Consider the following 22,499-nt stretch of genomic DNA (forward strand, 5'->3'; position numbering starts at 1 on the left):
GTCCACACAGCCTTGAAAGAGGCAGGGTTTGACCGGTCCGTTGACCAGATTAAGTCAAGATGGAAAGCCCCGAAGGCCGCCTACTCCAATGCCAAAAGGCAAAATGGTAAAAGCGGATCAAGCCCGGCCAATTTCGCGTACCAGACGGAAATGGACGACATACTAGGAGGCAGACCCCTTTCGGACGTCAGCCATGGTGTCGATGTCGGATTTGAGGAGGAGATAAATGTTACTAGTAAGTAGCCAAAGATCTTTTTTCTATGTGTGTAGCACCAGTATGTAGGCTATAACAGCCTGTCTGACCAAGAGTGGAAGTTAGCCTGTGTCACCACAACCCGCTACATGTTTTAAGTTGTCCATACAATTAATAAAATCAAACCCATTAAATCCATCTGTCCTACCTGAAATCGGTGTCTCGGTCACAGGAAAGCTCACAATTATGTCAAACTAATCCACTTGGTTTACAAAGATGAAGCAACTGCAGACGTGCTAGCATCCTCATCAACTGAACAGTTGTGTACAATCCTCTCAGTTTATCCGTTTCTTCGGCAGATGTCATTTTTAACGCGTATTATGTTTTGTAAAGAAGAGGCGTTGTGTAACATAATTTAAAATCAAACAGGGCATTAACATTAATGGCAGGCAGGCAGGCAGAGTCATAAGTGGCTGGCAGCATCAGCATCACATTCTTCTTCCTTCATAGGTTCCCGTACTCCAGTGTATAAAACGGTTAGAAAAACAAACCGACAGCCTCGCGCGACCAAATAGACATCTTTGCGTGCGAGTTCTAGTCGGGATTTTAAATGTTATTTCATTTTTTTAAAGAAAAAAAAACAGAGCACCTCATTTTTTCATGTAACACAAAGCAAAGAAACAGCTCAGACATACTGCAACATTTGTTAAAACATCGTCCTATCGGATTAAATTGCTGTAACATGTAAACTCGGAAGAAATTTAATCTCTTTATTTGTGGCTCATATATATAGTTCGGTCGAATTCTAATAAACCGATTACATGTAATCTCTTTAAACGAAACGTGTCCATATAAACGCACCTAATGTGTGTGAATGATTGGAACAAAAAGCACTGTAGCGTGCTGTATGAGTGCGAGTGGGTGAATGGGACTTGTAGTGTGAACACACTTTGAGTGGTCAGGTTGACTAGAAAAGCGCTGTACGAGCACAGTCCATTTACCATTTAGCTGTGTGTGTGAAGGCCAACAATATACAGATAAATGCGGATTTCCTTTTCATATCCAAGGGTACAGTTATTAGAAAAGTACTCTATAATGGAGAGAAATCATCCTTAAAAGAATTACTATAAACTTTTTTGAAGGTAAGAACTATCACTCTTCACTAAGGCTACGGCTACACGAAAACGAAACAAGGGTTTTTTTGAAAACGGGTACGAAAATTATTGCGACCACACGGGAAAGCTGCTGTAAAGACTCAGGTCCAGATGGGAACGATGAAAACGATGAAAACGATGAAAACGATGCAGTACACACGAAACACCTCTAGGTGCGCTGTAAGCCACCCCCACTGGTTACACCAGAACAATAGAAGAAGCAATGCGCATGCGTGTACGCCCCTACTTCTACCAGCCCGAAGCTCACGTTGTTCCTTCAACAATGCCGCTGTAGTTAGCAGTGCTGCTATCAATGTTGTGGGTTCCATGATGATCGCTGTCTGTCCTTGTTGTGTTGTCTGCTTCTTCCGGATCGTGTGGCCGCGACAGCCAAACGATAAGCAAAAGTATCGTTTACAGTGAAAAACGTTTTCGTGTAGCCGTAGCCTAAGGGTGCATAAATGTACATTTAATAACCTTAAGGTAGAGGTAAAGGCTTAACTCTTGTTAGCGTTTTTGGAACATCACAGACCGATTGGGGCATTGTCAGCAATGAGGATATTGCTCCAGTTTGTGTTGAAGGGGAGCTTAGCTAAAAGGCAAAGCTTTTTTTTTTGTTATTAAAGGTTTTATTGATTTATAACATATACGCACATAACCCTTCCCGGCCCTCCCCACACCCTCACAGGACAAAATTCACAAATAAAACAAAGCAAAACAAATGATAAAATTAAAAAAAAAGGAAAAATAATAATAATAATAATAATAATAATAATAAAAATAAAAATAAATAATAACAAATGATAACCAGGTCAGCGCATATCAAATCAATAAAAGTTTCACAAAAGATCGAATATCCTCGTTATTCACATCAAACAGAGGTAGTCTCTCTCTCGTCAGTATTTTCCAAAGCAGCAGTTCATCATAGTAGTTTACTTGTCCCAATATTGCAGGTGAGGAAACAGTTCCAGGATTTCTTGAAGTTTTCTATGTCATTATTTAGCTTGGCCATCATTTGTTCATATGACACTATTTCTAACATTAGTTCCAACCAGCTTTTAACATTGGGAACAGTTGTAGATTTCCATAGTCTGAGGATTATTCTGGCAGCCGTGACCGTCCCCACCTGCACCACAGGCAAAGCTTTTGATTTACTGGTCCATCTATGTTCCAACACTCACCTGTTGTTGTGACATTTGGGTAGTGACTGAAAGAATGAGATCACAGATACAAGTAGCTGAAATGACTTTCCTTGGGAGGGTGACTGGGCTTGGCATTAGAGATAAATTCAGAAGCTCATACACTCAGGGGGAGCTTGAAGAAGAGTTGTTGCTCCTCTGCATTGAAAGGAGCCAGCTTAGGTATTAGGAGCATTTGACTAGAATGCCTCCTGATCAGCTCCCTTTGGAGTTTTTTCAGGAATTGGGAGGAGGCCCAGAACCTGCTGGAGATGATATATATTCCTTCTAGCCAGAGAATTCTTCACAGGCCAGCTGCCATTTGAGATTAGAATGAAAATAAATGCAACATAGTAGAATCAAGATAGTCAAAATAAATAATGTCCTTTGGATATACAAAAATGCAAATATGAATTAAATGATTGATATGAAATAAGGGATGTTAAATAGTATACTTTGATCTATCTATATCTAGCTACATAAGCCTTATCTGGTGCATTTTCTTTTTTCAATGTAATTCATCATCTAATCCTTGTTATCATCGGACATTCAGATTATGGACTGATCAAACACATTTTCATACTAATTCTGGACATCTAGATTCTGACAGCTAGAGCATCTTATCACAACCCATTCGTTCAGAAACACCAACTTATGGACGTCGGCTGCCATCCATGATTTGGTCTCTCTGAACATAATTTCTTACTGTAATGTAATTTAGTGAATAATTAATGGTCTGGACCAACAGACATTTCTATACATCCAGCATTTTTTTTTATTGGTTTTGGTCCCAGCCCCTTTCTCGTGAATCAGGATATCTATATACTTTGCTGAGTTTTTACAACATAATGGGAATTATTTTGTTCTAAAGGAATTTTCACTTGTTTTTAATGCATTTCCTCAATTTCTAAAAGTGTAAAAGTAAATACCATGTAACCATAATTGTTTAAGGCTTCTGAGCATAATGTAGGAAGAATGAGTTTTTCCTCAAGTGCTAAATGGCTAAATGCTGCATAGCCACTATGAACAAGTCTTAGGAAAGATAAGGTAAATTGCACTTTTTGTGAGGACCAAAGAGACAGCTACACTCTTCAGCTCTTCCTGGGGGATCCCGACACGATCCCAGGCCAGAAAGGATATACAATTTTATAGTTTGTTCTGGTTCTGCCTCCTCTTGGTTGGATGTATCCAAGCAACCCCTGGAGAACAGTGACCTGGAAGCATCCTAATCAGATCCCTGTACCACCTCAGATGACTCCTTTTAGTCGCTTGTATTCACAATCTAAATCTTTTTCCCACTACCCTAATCTCATGACCATAGATGAGGGTTGGAACAAAGCTGGATCAGTAATTATGAAGCTTTGCCCTCTACATGACAAAAAACTAAATCTGGGAAGCGTCTTGTATCTTGGCTTTAATTGTGTGTACTCTACAGCCAGCCTCTGGGAAATTCTATTCTAATTTCTACTCAAGACATAAATTCTAGTTAAATTATGGGTTGAAATAACATAAACTACAATGATAAACTATAGCACATGGTTAATTTTAGGTCAAGTAGAATTAACAGGCGTTTGATGTCAGATGATTCAAATGTTCACATTTCAGTCAGATATTTTTTCCTTTTTTGCAATTTTGTACTCATTTTAGCAACAGTAGAAAGTGCAATCTTGTTGCTGTTGAGCTTCTTTGATATAAGCCGACACAATATAATGCTGTCATATTGTGGGTACTGTGGAGCAACAGTAATGATATTGTCATCACAAAGATATGTGAAAAAAGCTACAGGCATAGCTTTTCCAAGAAATTCAGGAGGAAAACAGGAAGGTTTAAGACTTACGTGAACGATCCAGGACTGTTTACACAGGTTGCGCCATTCTGACAACCTTGCGAGGTTCCCGAATACAACTGACATTCATTTACATCTGTTGCACAGTTGGGGCCCTAAAACACATAGCAAGAAAAAAAGATTTAAAAAATTTAAAACATAATATCAATTGAAATTGATGTTGATGTTGATGTTGACATTATATGTGGTCTTGTATTTATTTTTTAATAGACACAAAAAATTAAACCTGTCATTTTTAATATATTTTAATTAGCAGACAAAAGCACAAAGGAAATTATTTCCATTTGTTCTCACAGATCAAATTCCTTGTATTTGAAAAACATAAACAAATCTAGATTTTGATGTGAGCAACACACTTACCATTGCATTGCATTATCACCCTTTGTTTAAATTGCATTTTTTTTGTTTTTTTTATAGTTTATAAACTGTGGATAATAATTATTGCAATTTTCTAAGAGGAATCTGTGTCCATCAGCAGTTCATGGTTCATGTCTGATTATCCTCATCATGATGCATCCATATTTTCAACTGGATTCAGATATAGACTGCAGGCAAGCCAATCAAGCACAGATTGTTTTTGTCAATGATATCACACCGTTATTGTTTATGGAGAAGAAGTTCTGACATTGTTGCAGAAATACAAACCACAAACCTCGCATGAAAGCTGTCGTATATGTCAACATTGGTCATGTATGTCACGGGCAATGATGCACCCTCATAACATCCCAGCCACTGGCTCAGCCTGACTCATCAGATTTGGCTTTGATATGACTTCAGCGTTATTTCTCTTTGTTTTTCCCTGTCATAGACAGGGATCTATGAGACAACTTCTGCCTGAGCTACACCTTCCCCGGTCTTTCAACTGTAAATTTTAAAAGACATGAAAGACCTCAGTTCTAAGATATGAAAAACCTAATCAAATTTTCTTATGGCGTTCTGGGAGTCATGACCCAACCTTGTCTGAAAAAACTAAGCATTTGGTAGATGTTTTTTTTTTTTCATTCCCAATTTTGACACCTTTTACCAATTAATTTGCTGTCTGTACAAATCTTCCAGAATAATGTCATATATATAGATATATATCTATATATCTATATATATACATCTATACTGTAGGGCCGGGACTCGATTAAAAAAAAATCGAATTAATTAGAAGCTTTGTAACTAATTAATCGCATATTTAATCACATAAATATTTGACCTGAGAACAGTGAGAACCTCTTTTTGTCACTGTCTTTCTGCATGGCAGCTCTTCTGTTGTGTCAGACGATGCAATCTGCAGACCCTTATCTTCTACCACTCCACGTGTCGAGTGCAAATTCTACGGAGCTCCTAAAGGGACATGGAGGGATTTTTTTTTTTTGAGAGATCTCGCAAAAGTATTGCGGGATCTCGCAAAAAGTATTGCGAGATCTCGCAAAAGTTTTTTTCCCACGTCAGTGAACCGGAAGTAAAACAGACAAATGTCTCTCACTTATGTCAAAGCCATGTCTACGTGCAAGAAAGGATTTGATGTCTTTATATGTTAGGCTAATACTAAAATATAAATCAATAAACTTCTCCCACGGATGAAGGGTAGGCTCCTCCATCGCTGTGTCTGTTTTACTTCCGGTTCACTGACGTGGGAAAAAAACTTTTTGGGAGATCTCGCAAAAAAAAAATCCCTCCATGTCCCTTTAGGGGCTCCGTACAATCCTGTGTGAGCCAGGGAGTCGTTTATTTTTTCAGACGTGGACTTAGTTATCCTGGCCCTGAAACCAGTCATCTGGTTGAGTGTGGGTTGGGTGTGGGCCCTTGTACTCGGAGTCGGGCTAACGTCCTCTAGCTTCCACGCTAGCTGCTATGTTTTGCATTGAGGTGATACTTGAGGCTTGATGTTGCTATGGTAATATGCAAATTCCTTGTTGCATATTTTGCACACAACCATGCTCTTATCGACACTACCATCCATCCGTTTTTTGAAACAAAATTTCCCATCCACGGGGCCACCCAAAGCGGTCTCATCGGCCTCTTTGTTCATGTTTGACTATTGTTCACTGTGGTTTGTTGTTGTCTGAAGTCATGAACGTTAGTTGGTGCTCCAGTATAATCAGTACGCCTGAAACTCATCCAGTGAGAAACGTTCAGCGGGCAAAAATAATTGTGATTAGGATTTTTGTGTAGTTAATTAATCTTAATTAACGCGTTAAAGTCCCGACCCTAATTATATTCAATCAAATTATCTGTCTTACTTTGCCTATCTACCACCTTTTTTTAGTTGTTAGCATTAAGTAGGTTTGTCAGTCTTTTTAAAAGACAATGAAAGTGGTCAGTGAAGACCTGGAAACCCATTCATACTTATGTCTGCTGAACATAGGTTCGAATTCATTTAAATATTTCAGATTTGACTTTTTTTCCCATTCCAGAAACCCTTCTGACTTCTCTAAAAGAAGGCAGCTTTGTTTGTTTATTTATATCGCACTTTTTTAAACATATTTCACTTGTGGTTTCACAAAGTAGATAAGATATTACTAGATCAAGGCAAACATTTTAATTAGCAGAGAAGCAATGCAATATAATTAGGGCTGGGCGAGTTAAAGGACCATTTCGGTCGTTTACAACATCCAGCTGTATTGCCCAATCTACCCATGATTTAGCCATAGCAAAGACGCACAAAAATGTCATCCGACCCTGACAGTGTTGCTTGCACGGAGATTTCGGACTGACAACATAGCCATGGGGGCATGGATTTATATTGTGTTTTAAACGCTATTTTTATACCTCTTCTACAGCTCCAAACAACATAACACTTACGTGGTAGTGAGTAGAGGGTCCCTAAAGCCAAACCGAAGTGTCTCGAGGTCTTCATGTGGTCGGATATAGAGTCCAGAATGAATTTAATCAAGCCAGTACCTTTCTTCTCTGCTGCTGAATCAGAGCCTCTTCCGTCAACATGAGGCTATCTCACGCGAGACATCACGTCACGTCACGTGAGTCCGTAGTTGAGAGCAGGTACTGGCTTGATTATTTCAAATCTCTGTGCAAGCAACACTGTCAGGGTCGGATGACATTTTTTTGCGTCTTTGCTATGGCTAAATCATGGGTAGATTGGGCAATACAGCTGGATGTTGTAAACGACCGAAATGGTCCTTTAACTCGTTATTATCGCGTTAACTTGTTAATTATTTAACGCCTATAAATATTTTATCGCGCATTAACACAGGTTTTATTATTGTAAAAGTCTGTTGAATGCTACCCAGGCTCCGCCCTCGCAGTGACGCAACACCTTCGGCTCTGCTACACTTACTCAGGCAAACTGCTCATTCAGGTGGATTCGAGTTCCCGAAAAAATGGGAACTCCACCCACTTTTTCGGGAAGCAATCAACTTTGAGCAGCGGCAACGGCCCAGGGTAGAGGCGTGTTCAAGGTAGTGACGTGGTTGAACTGCCACTCAACCCATGGATTGTACACGGAAGCGCTTCATTCAATATCAACATGGAGCAGCGTCAAGCTTTTGACACTGCTGTAGATGCTGTAATGAAAGTGTTTGACGAGAGATTCTCTTTAAAAATCGAGCAAAGAACAGCCCTTGAATCATTTCTTGACAGGAAAGACGTTTTCGCCTTGCTCCCTACTGGCTTTGGTAAGAGTTTAATCTACCAGTTAGCCCCGCTGGTAGCTAAATCATACGTCAGAGGAAAGAGTGGTGTGATTGGCTTAAGCTTAGGCACAGCCTTTTCTGGCCACAACCAGTAGCAACCCGAGGGAGGCGGGTTGACCAGGCCATTTCGAATCGTATTCGTTATGGTCTTGGTCAGACCAGAATCTCGAAGAGATTTGAAAGTCTATGTTAATCAGGCTAGTTGAATGCATCACATTCAAAAAGTTACAGCAAACACCACGAAGCATGGAGTAATAAAATAAAAATAAACTAGCAGGTAACATCCCCGTTACAGGTGCTCCTCGGTCTGTGTGTGAAGCTCACGGAGCTAACCGGCGCTACTTCCTGTTTTACTTGTTTCAACATAAAAGCACGTATTTCAAATTAAATTTTTTTAAAAACTCCTGCTTTTACAGCCAAGTTGAATTGTCTTCTCACCATAGTAGTTCCAGTCTAAAATATCACTTAAAGGCAAAACACACAACTGATACCAGCAAGTCATTCAAGGAAACAGACAGTGGAGCGAGGCTTGAACATAAAAATGCTGATGTTAAAAGTGTGTTTGCACAACCAATGTTATGGCACTTTCATTCAAATGGCAGCACATTTAAAATAAAACTAAATGCTAAAGGCTATACACTACTTTTGAATTAATTTTTGGATTTTGCGCACAAATGTGATTAATCGTGATTAATCAGGGAAATCATTTGATTAATTAGATTAAAAATTTTAATCGTTGCCCAGCCCTAAATATAATGATATAAAATAACATAGGGCAGTGGACATGGGTATACGTAAATGGTGCATCTGGTCTTGATTTGAAATCCCTTTCTAAGCAGTCAGCATTCATCGTTACGGTCTTTATGTTGTGCTAAATTCTAAATGAGTATTTATTCAGATTATAGAAAAGATTAAAAGACTATTATATGTTTCTGGTTATCTGACACGCCACATGTTTGTTAGATAAAGCCATCTTGGAAATTTCTGTTGAAAGTTAAATGGAACAGTAATTTCAAATAAACATTTAGAGGGTGATATTATTGACCTTCAATCGTTGGCAAATTTCAATCAATCAGATCAACAAACCATGATTGGTGGAACAAGGTAGTTAATCGAAACTTTTGAGAAAAGAGAGAAGTGCCGCACACTCCCGAGTTGCAGTGATGATCGAAACTTGTCAAAACTAGTTGGGAGAACAACTAAAAGCAAAAAATCCAGAAATGGGATTTTCTTTGGTTTTCTTTCCAAGAATAAATACACTGCAACTCTGATGTACCTGACGCTATAGCAGCATCATTGCTAAACTGTTTTGGGACCAACATTGTTGACACACCTTAAACCTTCCCATTTTTTAAAGATGTTGATTGGTTCAAACCCCCATGCAGTAGCCAGAAAGCCAGGTAAGATGGATTCTCTTATAATCATGAGCTAGCAAATCTCAAAAGAATCAAATATGCTTGCAAGGTAATGTTTGTAACAGTGTGGAACTCACAGCCCAGTTGCTGAGACACACACAATGATAAGAGTTTAATAAGTTCAGACATGTTCCTCCGTTCTGGCAGGGATTACTGTTGCAAGACACCTTCTGTACTGTCTGGGGGAGAAAAGAGATGAGAAACATGACTTGGATGGTACAGTCCTCAGTTTAGACCATAACAACAAACCTTTCATTTCTTACCAATTCAAGTGCATTCACTTGGCTCTCCAGTGTTGACACCTGAAAAGTATTTAAAAATAGACTGAAAAATATGATTATGGCAATGACTATGTAAACTGGATATATAATAAGTCGTTTTGGAGAGATAATTTAAATTCTTAAGAGCTTTGTAAATATGATCAATTATTCCTTTTGATTCAAATATTTACCATAGAATTATGAAAGGTAGTTTAGTGAGGTGAATGAAACAACAGATAAGAAAATGAAATAAATGATTTGAGAACATGTTTTTGCTGATAATACTATTTTGAAATTAAAACGCCTTCCTAACTGAAATGATTATGGAAATAAATTATAAATTGTAAAGGGGTAATATACATCATTTTAGGCATCAATACAAGAGCAAATAACAATTTACCATAAGAGGAAATAGTGGTGTAATGACAATCTTACAAGAACTTGAGGAACTTGAGGTCACATAAAAAGACTGCTACAAAGAAAGGGATGCGATATGAGTCCAAACTGGTCTGTTTTATAAGACAGAGAGATTCATGTGTCTCTCAAAAGGCTGCATCTTCGGTTTCACTTTCAATTTTGGCTGCGTTTGTAGTCTGAATTGCTGCTACACGAACGCCACAGTTGTTTTCTAAAATCGCACATTACTCCTTTTAACACTTTACTAATTAAGATTTTCATCCAACTGGAACTAATTTTGTCCTACCTTGGTATCAAGCTGATTTAGCTTATTAGTGATATCAGGTGGAATTCCTCCTCCATGAGCCTTAATGTCATCAATGTCTCCTTTGTTGGCTTTGATCTGAAATCAGACAATGTATTATTAAAAGCTTACCAAAATGACTGGTGCTGAAGGAATTGTGTGGTCTTATACCTGAGGCACCGTAGAAAAACAAAGCATATTTTATTAATATTGAGCAATCACTCTGTTTTCCTCGATAGTTTTCCCTTAAGAGCATGTGCACTAATCTACAGCAAAGTTGTATGGTAATCTGGCTGTAGTTATATAGTGCTTTTCTAGTCTAGCTGACCACTCAAAGTGCACTACAAGTCCCATTTATCCATTCACACACACTAGAGCGCTTCTTAGTCTATACAGTGTTACAGACTACAAATTTCTTTTCACGTACCGATACAGTATCGGAGACAATGCAGAGTTTAACATCTTGCAACAAGGACACTTTGACATTTAGTACAGGAAAGCCAGGAATCAAACTATCAATTTTCTTTTTGATCTTTTACTCCTGAGCTACAGCGGCCCTACAATTATTCCTCTCGAATGTCGGACTTAAATAACGAGAGGACTCCACTTCCTGGCACAGACCTCCTCAGAAGGGTTTTGAAATGTGATCCCCCTGAAGTCATAACACAATCATGTGATCCACATCCATTAAGAACGGGAACCACCATCCCTGTCTACCAGTCCAGAGGCACTGTCTGTGACCTCAGTCAGTCAGTGGGGTTACATGGCACTGTAAAAATCGGATTAAGGGCTACATTACAATAAAACTGAGTTATTAAATTCATGTATACACCTTAATCTGACAAGAAATTGGATCAGATTGGGTTACTCGCAATTGGATTAAGACCCCGAGATAACTCGGTTGAAAGTCACACTAAACCTGTCACACCGTGGTGAGGTTAAGTTGGGTTTTTGTCTCGTTTCATGTATTGTTTCGTCATTTCCTGTTTTATTTTGAAAGATTAACTTCCCTCTCGTTTCAGGTCACTTGCCCTTCCTCTCGTGCTCCAGTCTGATTGTCGTATGAATGAATCCACCTGTTTCCCATTACCCCGGTGTGCTTAAGAGTCTGCGTCTCCCCCTGTCTTGTGCCAGTGTGTTGTGTATCTGTCCGACTGACGTACCTCACTCTCGCCTTGTACCAAGCCTGATCTGTTGCCAAGTTTGTCCCAAGTCTGCCAGTTGGTAAATTCCTCATAAGAGAGTTTTTTGTTTTCCTGATAACATTTGATAATTAATCCTGTAAGAGTTACAGTGATAGTTTATGTTTATAGCCCTCTTGTTTTTTCCTCCCGGTTTGAGTGATTTTCATTTGTAATTTTCTATAGTATAGTTCCTCCGCTTTTTAAGGAGAGGTGTTTTGTTTTTCCTCCGCAGCAGGAGTGATCTTTATTTAATAATAACGTTTCATAGATCTTTGATTTTGAGTTTGATCATTTATATAGATATACTTCTCCTTTTTGGAAAAGTATATTATTGGAATAATATTTCATAGCCTGATTAGTTTCTCTGAAGAGGAACTTGAAGAACCTGTTGCCCTCCTGAATAAAGCTCTTGGAATAACATCTCCTGCTGCTGCATCTGCGTCCTCCGTTCTCTAAGTGTGACAAAACCTGCTTGTAGACGCTGAAGCACGTGGTGAATTAGACTTTGTGTTCTGCTCATACGCGAGATTTTTTTTTCTCGGGGTCGTGAACCGGAGACGGAGAGTGAAAGGAGACGATATTACTGTTGATGTCGCCGCCGTCGGAAGAAACAAACAACGCGATGGAGACTGCTCCGTTGGGCATCGCGTTTGTGCAGTAACCAGCTTATCACAAACGAAATGTAGAGGGACGTAGCTTCATCTTTCTCTTCGTACTTCATCTTTCTCAAATGCCCGAGTTTGTTGTTGTTGTTGGTGGTGAAGAGGTCAACTGGAAGAGGCTCTATTAGCAATAGTTGAAATGGGTACGGCGCCACCTATCATACATGTCATCGTATGACATGCTTTGTGCCTCTGATTCGATTCATTCACTGCCATATATCCAAGGATAATTACCCTTGCTCAAATAAGGAGCATAACCCAACTATAGCTATAGCCATGGGTCTACATGATGAGATTAATTTGATTATAGTAATTCCAGGCTGCTGACACTACCCTGGAATTGTATGTATGGGTTAAAAAGTCCTATGATAAAAATTGTCCTAAAACTCTCCCTTATAGTACTGCAGAGCTAACCTCATAATCTTGAAAAGAGCAGTCCTGTATTGCTTACAGGCCAACATGCTCACCTAATCAACGTAAAAGAATATGATTGTCAATAGTATCAAATGCAGCACTCAAGTTGAGCAGCATCGGCACCCAAGGCTTTTTTTCTGGTAGATTTATTTGGATACCATTTACCACTTTGGAAGGATTGCTTCTGTGCTATAATGTGTCTTGAAAACCAGACAGAAACATTTCAGGTATAATTTGGCAGATTTGAAAATGGTCCAAAATGACTGGGTAGTAAAATATCCAGGTTCCCTTTCTTTGAAGGTTTTACATGGGATACCCGACTGAAATGCCTCTCTACCTGGCTTTAAGACGATACGAGCTGAAAGAGAAATTAGAAGTGGCGGCAAAAGCAAAGACGACCTCCGTTGGCATTACTGGGCGCTTCGAACAAGTGCACCACCATGTCTCTCACAGCTGCAGCTGTGGCTCCAACTTCAGCTGGGACCACTTCTCTGTCCCTCCTCTCTCTCTGCCCGTTCTAACTCCATCTGGGGAAGTTAGGCATCTGTATATTCTGGTTCATAAAGATATCCCTTTAGCTCTGTGGTAAAAGGGATGTCTTCATCATCGGTGTCGTAGTCAGACACGATTACGTTAACTTTCCGAGCAGTAAACACCGAGAAACAGGCCTGCGCAGCTGTCGGCAGGCGGCAGTGCGCATTGATACTGCAACCTAGTGCCAAGCGATTGTGAGGTGTAACTTTTTCGGAAGATACGATTTTGTGATGCAAATGTATTACTCTTTTGAATGCATATTCTTTTCAGAAGCAAAACGCTTTATTAGTGAAGCCCCAGCCAACTAGCCGGACTACTTACTTCACCCCCAAAACGAGGCTGTAACTCAGCTCACAGGACGCAGCGGGGGGTAGGAAAATGTTCATAAATAATATTACTAGTATGGGATGTCGTACAGCTTCATGTCAAGGGAGCTTTCTGTACAAGCGTCTAGTGGAATGACTTAATCGACACGCACCGCCGCAGCACAGTTTATTCACTCCGGTAAGGACGTCCATAGTACTCAAACTGGGCACCCACGTCGTCAAAATCTGATAAATATCCTGCCATGTTGCACAAACCCAGCTAGCAAACTCCTTGTGAAGTTAGCCGACTGTCTCAGAGCACGGAGTAATATATATACAGTATGTATATGTATATCACCTTTGTCCATGTTAACTGGCGACCTTCAGCTAAAAGTGTTGGCGGTTGCTGGTAGCTATGGCAGATGTTGGAAAACTGGAAGAGGATGCTTCGCTGTCCTGGTCAATGCTGTATTGTCTGTCACATCAACTTGATTGTGGAGTGTAGTCAGTGAGCAGTCAGATCCAATAAATATTCAGTTGCATCTGTATTGTTGCAGGTCAACAGGAACAGGATGAGAGGAAGAAGCTCTCAACACCAGCCCCTAGTTTTCCTGCATTCATTAAATTTCCAGACAAACTGCTTCATATATGAAGTTTTGTTTAAGGGAACATTTGTCGTGAGTATTCAGACATGTAGTATAATGTGTTTTCCCTCTGAATCTCCATATTTGACGATATGCTCCTCTGGTTGGGGCCTTCATCAGTGATGCGTTTGGAGCCTTTTGCACTCAGCGAGTGATGCTTCTTCTCAAATATTCTCTTAAGTATCAGACACCTCAGACGCATTAGGTTAAGAAAAGTTAAAAAAAGAAGTATCACGTGTGGACCTCGAAGTCACGCTACAATCAAAGTTACACTTAACCAGCCCTGTATGTAAACTCTTCACTTCTGGATCTTGCAGATACCTCACCTGCGATATACGACCTTCGAATGCTTCTTTGACCCGTTGTGTTTTTAGAATTCTATAGGTTTTTACCATTTAAGAAGTATTTTTTGGCAGACAGGGACGTCTGGGTCTCTCTGCTAAAGCTGCTGCCCCCGCGACCCGACCCCCGGAGAAGCGGAAGATAATGGTTGGATGTTTTGTTTTGTTTCCTCACTCAGTTTTAAAGCTGTTACTTTTTATGGACACATTGTGATTGAGGCCTAATTCCACTTTAAATGGTATGGGAGTAGGAGGAAATAGTTGGCCTTCAATCTGAATAATATGACTGAGTGTACAGTAATTGCTTTTTGGCAGGTAAAAACATCAGTTAGTGCCTTCAATGAGCCCTTGAAGGGCATTGTAGAGGATAGAAAGAGAATGTATACCTGTAATCTGTACAGCTGAACTTATTTTAATCAAATTGGGCATTTTTAACAGAGGAATTTGCATTTTAATGACAGCATACAGGCTGCAATCAGAAATAACTAAAAAATAACTAGAATTGTAGCCATAAATAAATAACAAAAATAACTTTTCTGAATAAAATCAAACCATTTTAAGGGTAAACCAGTCTTTAAATAGAAAGTTAGTGGCAGTAATCATGTTTTGGCAAGCAGAAAACTATTTTATAAATTATGCTGCATCTTTGACACCATTAATGGCTTGATTCTGAATAATCAACGGTATTGAGCAGTAGTTCCTTAATTCACAGTCATGAACATGAATGGAAATTAATTTGTTGAATAAATCTCCCACACACAGATCATATCAACTGCACTTTATATTCTAAACACAAACAAGCATATGGCAAAACACATGCAGCCAGTAAAGCAGCAGCATGCTTGGATACCGTTTCAGCCTACAGCAAACCTCTAAAAACACAAATGTTTCACAACAACATACTTTCTCTGTGACATAAAGTCACGTGTATTTGCGTTTCATGTCGGTTTGATGCTGAGAGGAACAAATGCAGACCAGAGACACCGGCTTTAACGGGCTGTGCGCGCTCCCGCAGCCGTTTAATCAGTTTCGAACAGACGATCACTTTTTGGCACAACAATGGCGCCATCTGCTGTTGTAAACAGGGAAACGCATGCTGAGCGCAGTCATTGGTACTTGTAGCAGTACTGACCAATTGAATGCTGGATGTTTGAAGAGAGAAGGCGATCGAGCAGGGGCAATTTTAGGATCTGGTCTTTAGGGGTGCCCAGTGCTCACAGAGGCACATTATTTCTCACTAATTGAGGTGAACTAGTAGCCTGGCTGACGCGTCCACATCTCGATGAGATGGTGGTCTGGGAACTAGGTGTGCATTTTCTCGTATTTGAGGCGTGGTTTACGAATGCCTAGAGCCGTTTATTGGGCGCTACGAATGTCTATCAAATGGCGTCTGGTTCTTCCCATGCTGCTTTGCGCGCAATTCATAGCCACTTGTATCACTTATACCAGATGACGTATGTAGAGCGACAGAAATTCGACGAGGAAGAAGGCAATGAAATCTTTCAACGCCAAACGTTGCTCTTTTTTAAAAGTAAACTTGCGTTCTAAGCTACTTAAAACACTTTCTAAGGCTGCATCGAACGGTAACGTTGTGTCCGCTGCCATGTTGGATTAACACTCTACAAGCTTCGGTGTCGCGCATAGACGTCGTCATCGTCTTGCTGCCCCCCCCCCGTTCTGTGATTGGTTACCTAACTCAGGCAAAAATAAGGGCGGTTTTTTCCAGGCTGCCTTTGCAGTGTGAATGAAATTGCGCGCAAAGCAGCATGGGAATTCCCAGGCTAGTGAACTAGTACATTTATAAATTTTGGAGCCGTATTAGTTTTGCTTTGTTTTCCCCTACAACATTCAATTTTGACCTCTTCATTTCTAAAGACTGTGGCTTGACAGGGATAACAGAGAGCCTGAGACAAATATTGAAGATAACTCAACATTTATTTTGGGAGTAAAGAGTTAAAACAAAAATAAATGCTAGAAAATAAATAGAATGGTCACTAAAATAATGCATCCTTGAGCAAAATAAAATGTGTTTTTGCATAATATAATATTTTAAAAATGTGCTGAGCCAGGGGGTGCCGAGCTAACTCACGGTGGTGCCTTGGCACCACTAAAATTACCCTAGCCTCGCCCCCGCGATCGAGCAATGGTGGTAATTCTCTGTAGTCAGAGACTGTTCAAGGAGTTGGGACATAAAGAGAGACGCTGTCCAAAACTTGTACTTTGTCTTCACCCTTCACGTACTCACTTCCACTGGATCTATGCTGTTGGCCTATGAGGAGAGCAAGTGTATAATAATATTAAACTGGTATGGGGAGTTAAACACAACACAAATCCCATGTAATTATGATTACAATGAATTGAATTCCAATTGGCTTGAATTGGACTTTATTATTTAAGTGCCTTGAGATGACATTTGTTGTATTTGGCGCTATAGAAAATAAAAATGAATTGAATTGAATTGAAACATATTTGACCAGTTATACACTTAGCAGTATTCTGAAGATATTTACAGAAGGATTTGTTGATAAATCATTCCTGGCCTGATTTATGTGACATTATAATAAAAAAAATGGCGAAAATCTATGTTTTTTAGGCTATGGACAGTATATTTTGATTTCCTAGGAAATGAAAGCAGATATCCTGAAATCCCTCTGTAATTTTCTTTTAATTTTGTGTGTAAACAAAATGAAAAAATAATTTTGCACCTGGCTTTATCATATGTTCAGATCTATCTTCCGGAAATATATGCAAATGTGCGCATATTTAATGAGAGAAGGCCTAATTTGCATAATTAAACATACAAATTTCGAAAACTTGTAATACTTTTTTTTTCATACTCGTTCATGCTCGAACTATTTTCTTTTCGGTGGCGGAGTAATATCAACGAACATCCAGTCTTCAATAGAACTCAATGTCAAATAAAACACGTCAGAAGCAACTTTTCGCAACGAAATTTGATATGGATTACCAGTGCACACCAGTAACCACTCCGGTGAGTTGATGATTTTGAAAACGGACGTTTATGGTGCTTTTACGGACCTTTTTGTACATGCACATGACTTGCCATTCTGAAGCAGGTTGAGAAGAATCAAAATTAGGCAAATACCGGAGACAGCAGTAAAATTCAAAAAAGCGGTGAGGGGGGTTCTAAAACATTGCAGACGACTCATAAAAGAGGCTTAATGTTGAAAATACCGCAGTTCTCCTTTAACACCTCAGTTTTTCAAATTTAGGGCCAAAAGAGATGCAGACATGAAGTTTAGGATACTGAAACATTCCTGAAATTGAGAAGTAGAGTCTTCAGGTTCTTTCAGACACTCCGTTTCAAGTATAATCTCTTTCTAGAATCTAGGTGGAGTGTTTGAGTCATGGGCGCAGAGGGCACTGGGGACGGGGGGAACATGAACCCCCAGATTTATAGTGACCCCCCCCCCCCCCCCCCCATCCCGTCCGTATTTAAGGGGGCAAACATTGCCAAAAGCCGATGATTAATATCCCGTTACTTTGACTAATTTACATTGCAGCGTGCATTGAGAGCCCGGCGTTTGTGTGCTACAACTAATGATGCATTCCTGTTATACATGAATGTCGGAATTTCCTAGATCCAGTCAGATTTTTAATCTGAACCACATGTGAAGTCGGATCCGGCTTGGAAAGTTGGATTAATTTTTCCAGCCCTACATAGAATGCATTCTATTGTGAATATCACCACGTAAACAGTAGTTACATGCTTTTCTGCAGGGGCGAGGCTAGGGTATTTTTAGTGGTGCCAAGGCCCCACCGTGAGATGGCTCGGCACCCCCTGGCTCAGCACATTTTTAAAATATTATATTATGCAAAAACACTTTTTTTCCTTTTTGCTCAAGAATGCTTTATTTAAGTGACCATTTTATTTATTTTCTAACTACTTTGGGGTCACATTGTTCCGAGATCCAAGTTCCGAGTTTCATTGTAAATGAATGCACCAAAGGAACGACTGTCACTCCCCAGGGTCCTAAAGAGGAACGGGTGGCTGCACATGTGTCAATAGCCGCTTTCGGACAGAGCCGTTCTAAGAACGCAGTTATCAGAACTGTCCTACTCAAATTTCGTTCTGATAACTGTCCTTCTGTTTCAGTCTGCATTCGCACATGAGTCGGGACCAGGTTGGGACTGATGCGCCGTGCGCAGCCGTCTGCATCATTGACGTGTTAGCCGTTAGCCGTTTAGCGCCACATTCAACAACAAAACAAAACTAAACAGAACCCGGTAAAAGTAAGGAGAGAAGAAAAAAACACCACAAAGAAGCTAATATGGGAGGCCACTGTGTTCATGGTCTGCATGATGGTGATATTAATCATGGACGATCACATCGGGCGTCTAACATCGAGGCTGGAAGAGCACACAGAGAGAGTCAGGAGATGATACTTTTTCATTTCATGAAGTAAGGAAGGAGAGCAGAGCGCTGCAGACAAAGGAGACAACGTGTAAGTTTAACTTATTAAACACGCGCCGGTTCTGTCTGTGCCGTATGAGGAAACATTTCAGCCGTGATAGCATGACAAGGGGCGTAGCTACCGACCACCAAACACCTCCGTCAGATGCGTTCTATAGAACCATGAAAAGACCCGACCTCGGAGAAGGAGCTAAATGGTTATAGGAACTGAGGGAGATAGCCCCGAGTTCCTGTATGTCCGAACACGGGAGAACTCGGGATTACCGCGGATTAAAAGGTTATTAGAACTGCCAAAGGTTCCTACAGTCCGAAAGCGGCTAATGTCTTCTAAAAGTAATTCCTAATAGTACCTACCCTGGGAATTCAAGACGGCAGCAAGACGATGACGACGTCTATGCACGACACCGAAGCTTGTAGAGTGTTAATCCAACATGGCAGCGGACACAACCTTACCGTTTGATGCAGCCTTAGAAAGTGTTTTAAGTAGTTTAGAACGCAAGTTTACTTTTAAAAAAGAGCAACGTTTGGCGTTGAAAGATTTCATTGCCAAGAAGGATGTATTTGCTCTGCTACCAACAGGCTTTGGCAAAAGTCGCTCTACATACGTCATCTGGTATAAGTGATACAATTGGCTATGAATCGCGCGTGCGCAGCATGGGAAGAGCCAGACGCCATTTGATAGACATTCGTAGCGCCCAATAAACGGCTCTAGGCATTCGTAAACCACGCCTCAAATACGTGAAATTGCACACCTAGTTCCCAGACCACCATCTCATCGAGATGTGGACGCGTCAGCCAGACTAAATAGTACCACTAATGTAATTTAAAATGGGAGTTTCATTGACAGTATGAATACTTATTTCTATTTATAAAAATGTGTTGTGGTTTCCACTTCCGAGTTCACACACAAACGTTTGAATAAAACGGATTTTGTGTAAAGCGTGAGGTTTTGGTGGGTGATTGGTATTCCAGACAGTTTCATAATGTATGGCTGGTGTTAATCGGGTAGGCCTTTGTTTAACAGTGTTCATTGTTGTTTATCCATGATTTCAAATAATTCTACAATGGCTTTTTAGCGCAAACTATCGCCCCATTGAGTATTACAAAAGTAACTACTTGAGCACCAGTTAATGCCCAAATTACTCAAAAACAACTTATTGAGTTGAAATCATTTGTTGACAGCTTGCCCCAGAAAACAGCTTGACAGAAAACTCTTTGTGGAATATAACTGGCTTAGGCAATGTCATCAGAAATCAAAACTAATTTGGGCTGTTTTGGTCAATTCAACCATTTCTTTTTAATATATTTCCACCTTGAATCTTTTGCTTTGTTCTTTTTCTTTCCATGATGAAAAACTAGATGGTGAGATGTAAAATATTAATGCCAGGGGGATTTTTTTTGTGAAATTATTTCATTATAAAAATGAATTTAAGACAATCTGTCATTTTTCTCCAATGCTCTGAGTGATTGATTTTCTGTGCAGAGTGGTGTGCCACCTTATATCAGCCAAGATGAGATAGATAGATAGATAGATAGATAGATAGATAGATAGATAGATGCACCACCACCTTTCATCATAAGTGAGATAGTTAGAATGAGGTTCAAAGCTATTTGTAGCACTACTGTTAATACTAGAGCAAAGTTTAAATGACAGTCTTGTTGGCACAGGTAGTGTGTCTGACACTACAAGGCAATCAGGGAATTCAGTTTTTCCTTCTGACAGAATGTGAAATATTTAGCTGTGTTTTTATGCAACTAATGCTAAGTGATGTTTGTATAACGCTTTATCTTATACATCTGTACATTTAGCACCATTTTTGATGAACAAAACACATTCAAGCTATATTACATTTTATTGAAAGGTTGTATCTGTGACCACCTGAATGGTTTACACTTTACAAAGTGCATACCAGTATGTAAAGCAGCTCCAGTGGAGGTAGCACCTGATCGTTGGTCTTGCTATGTCAGCTTTCAAACTTGTTAATCATTTACTGACTCATGTGAGCAGCAGCAGGCTTTTTGGTTGTAAAAAGCTGTTAAGATGTTGTAATGACAGATCATATTATATGGATATGGGATGCATTTTCTGGCCTGTTTGGATAATAAGAATAATTAGTTGGCTGTTCCATTATTAGTAATGTGCTGAGAATACAAACCGATTCCTTGTTATAAAAAAAATAATCAAAGTTAAAAGATTTTAACACAAGCAACAACATATAAACATGCCAGGATAAGAGCACTTTTATCACAGCAGCTAGCACCTGGAACAGTTTCTTCTGTTTAGTCAAGAAATTGCTTCGGAACTGAAGGATGACGAGAGTGTATCTTCTGTGTTTGTGTTCAGAAAGGTGAAGGAATTAGATTTCTGGGATTTCTGGGATCTGGGATAACACAGATTTTTGGGATTTGTATCACACTGATGTAATTCTTTCAAAGCTATCGTGATGCTGACTGTCACTACTCCTCTTAGATGTTCTTTTCTTGTTGTGAGGTTTTTCATGAGATGTAAAATGTTTGGAATCAAACTTTGTTGTAACCATGAAGTCAGCAATGGCAAATATAATAATGTTATAATGTACCGCCAGTGATTTATTTTTTTTGTCTCATAACTTCAATTGATTTCTTCCTTTTCTCAATATTGTATTTATTCATTGTCACTGCAATATCCATTCGATGAGACTTTTAACAGTTCTTTTATGAACAAGCTAAGCTTACCTGAGCCAAAAGCTGGGTGAGATCTTCATTCCCCACTTTAATCCGGCCCGATGCTGAGCACTGGAAGCGGATGTCTTTATTGTCACCAGTTGTGAAGACGAGATGACCATTGTCTGACTGCATTCGAGGCCTACAAAGTTAAAAAGGGACCAGAAAAAAAGTTCAACTGAGCAGATTTAGTTTCCGATACAGTCCCAAAAACGTTAATTTCATGCTTTCACACATTCTTCTAAAACTGATCAAGGCTTGTGACAGACCTTTTCCACTATTGAACAATACACAAGCTGATGAGCACTGTGCAGCCCATACTTTTTGGCACAGAAGTGCTCCCTCTTTTTTCACTACAAAACCAAACTCACTGTGTCAGTGCTGCATTGTCCTTTGGCTCTCCCTGCAGCCCCACCAGAAAGATGAGTATAAAGAAAAGCCATGAGAGCCACTGCGTTCCAGCCATAGAGGATAGATGTCTTGCTTGTACACTCTGAATAACTTTACTGGGGTTTCACATGCTCCCACGCTCTAATATTCACTTCTAAGACTTTGACCTGACAGTGCAGCAATAAAGAACATCTCGATTTACCAAAGAAGGTTAACTATGCTTTAACTGCAGTTTGCAATTGTTGAGTCAGAATGCCCCTCACATGATTGTGGAAGATGAGTAACCTGTTTCATGTGATTTCGCATGCATATGCTAGCAGTGGATTAACACCACAGACCAATATAAACTTGATGTTCCATAGATGTAGAGTCTGTAAAAACAAAAAAACTTAGGAGGAATTCATTTTCTTAAAAAAAAAAGGACTGATATAATATTACTGTTATATTAGGTCACCTCTTCTCAACAAAGGTGAATGAATTATGTCACTATTTAAGGTCAA

General features: G+C 39.7%; 1 protein-coding gene across 1 annotated transcript in view; it reads right to left on the reverse strand.

Moving 5' to 3' along the window:
- cubn (cubilin (intrinsic factor-cobalamin receptor)) overlaps positions 1 to 22,075 on the reverse strand; it is a 167,520-nt gene extending 145,445 nt beyond the window's left edge. The window contains exons 1-6 of the mRNA XM_075452455.1: positions 21,981 to 22,075; positions 21,622 to 21,751; positions 10,391 to 10,486; positions 9,691 to 9,729; positions 9,505 to 9,606; positions 4,363 to 4,466 (exon numbers count right to left, since the gene is read on the reverse strand). Coding sequence (XP_075308570.1) covers positions 4,363 to 4,466; positions 9,505 to 9,606; positions 9,691 to 9,729; positions 10,391 to 10,486; positions 21,622 to 21,751; positions 21,981 to 22,075 — 566 coding nt within the window. The remainder of the gene's footprint in view (positions 1 to 4,362; positions 4,467 to 9,504; positions 9,607 to 9,690; positions 9,730 to 10,390; positions 10,487 to 21,621; positions 21,752 to 21,980) is intronic.
- Positions 22,076 to 22,499: the final 424 nt, after the last annotated feature.

Source organism: Odontesthes bonariensis, chromosome 20, assembly GCF_027942865.1.
Source record: "Odontesthes bonariensis isolate fOdoBon6 chromosome 20, fOdoBon6.hap1, whole genome shotgun sequence".
NCBI classification, from domain to species: domain Eukaryota; kingdom Metazoa; phylum Chordata; class Actinopteri; order Atheriniformes; family Atherinopsidae; genus Odontesthes; species Odontesthes bonariensis.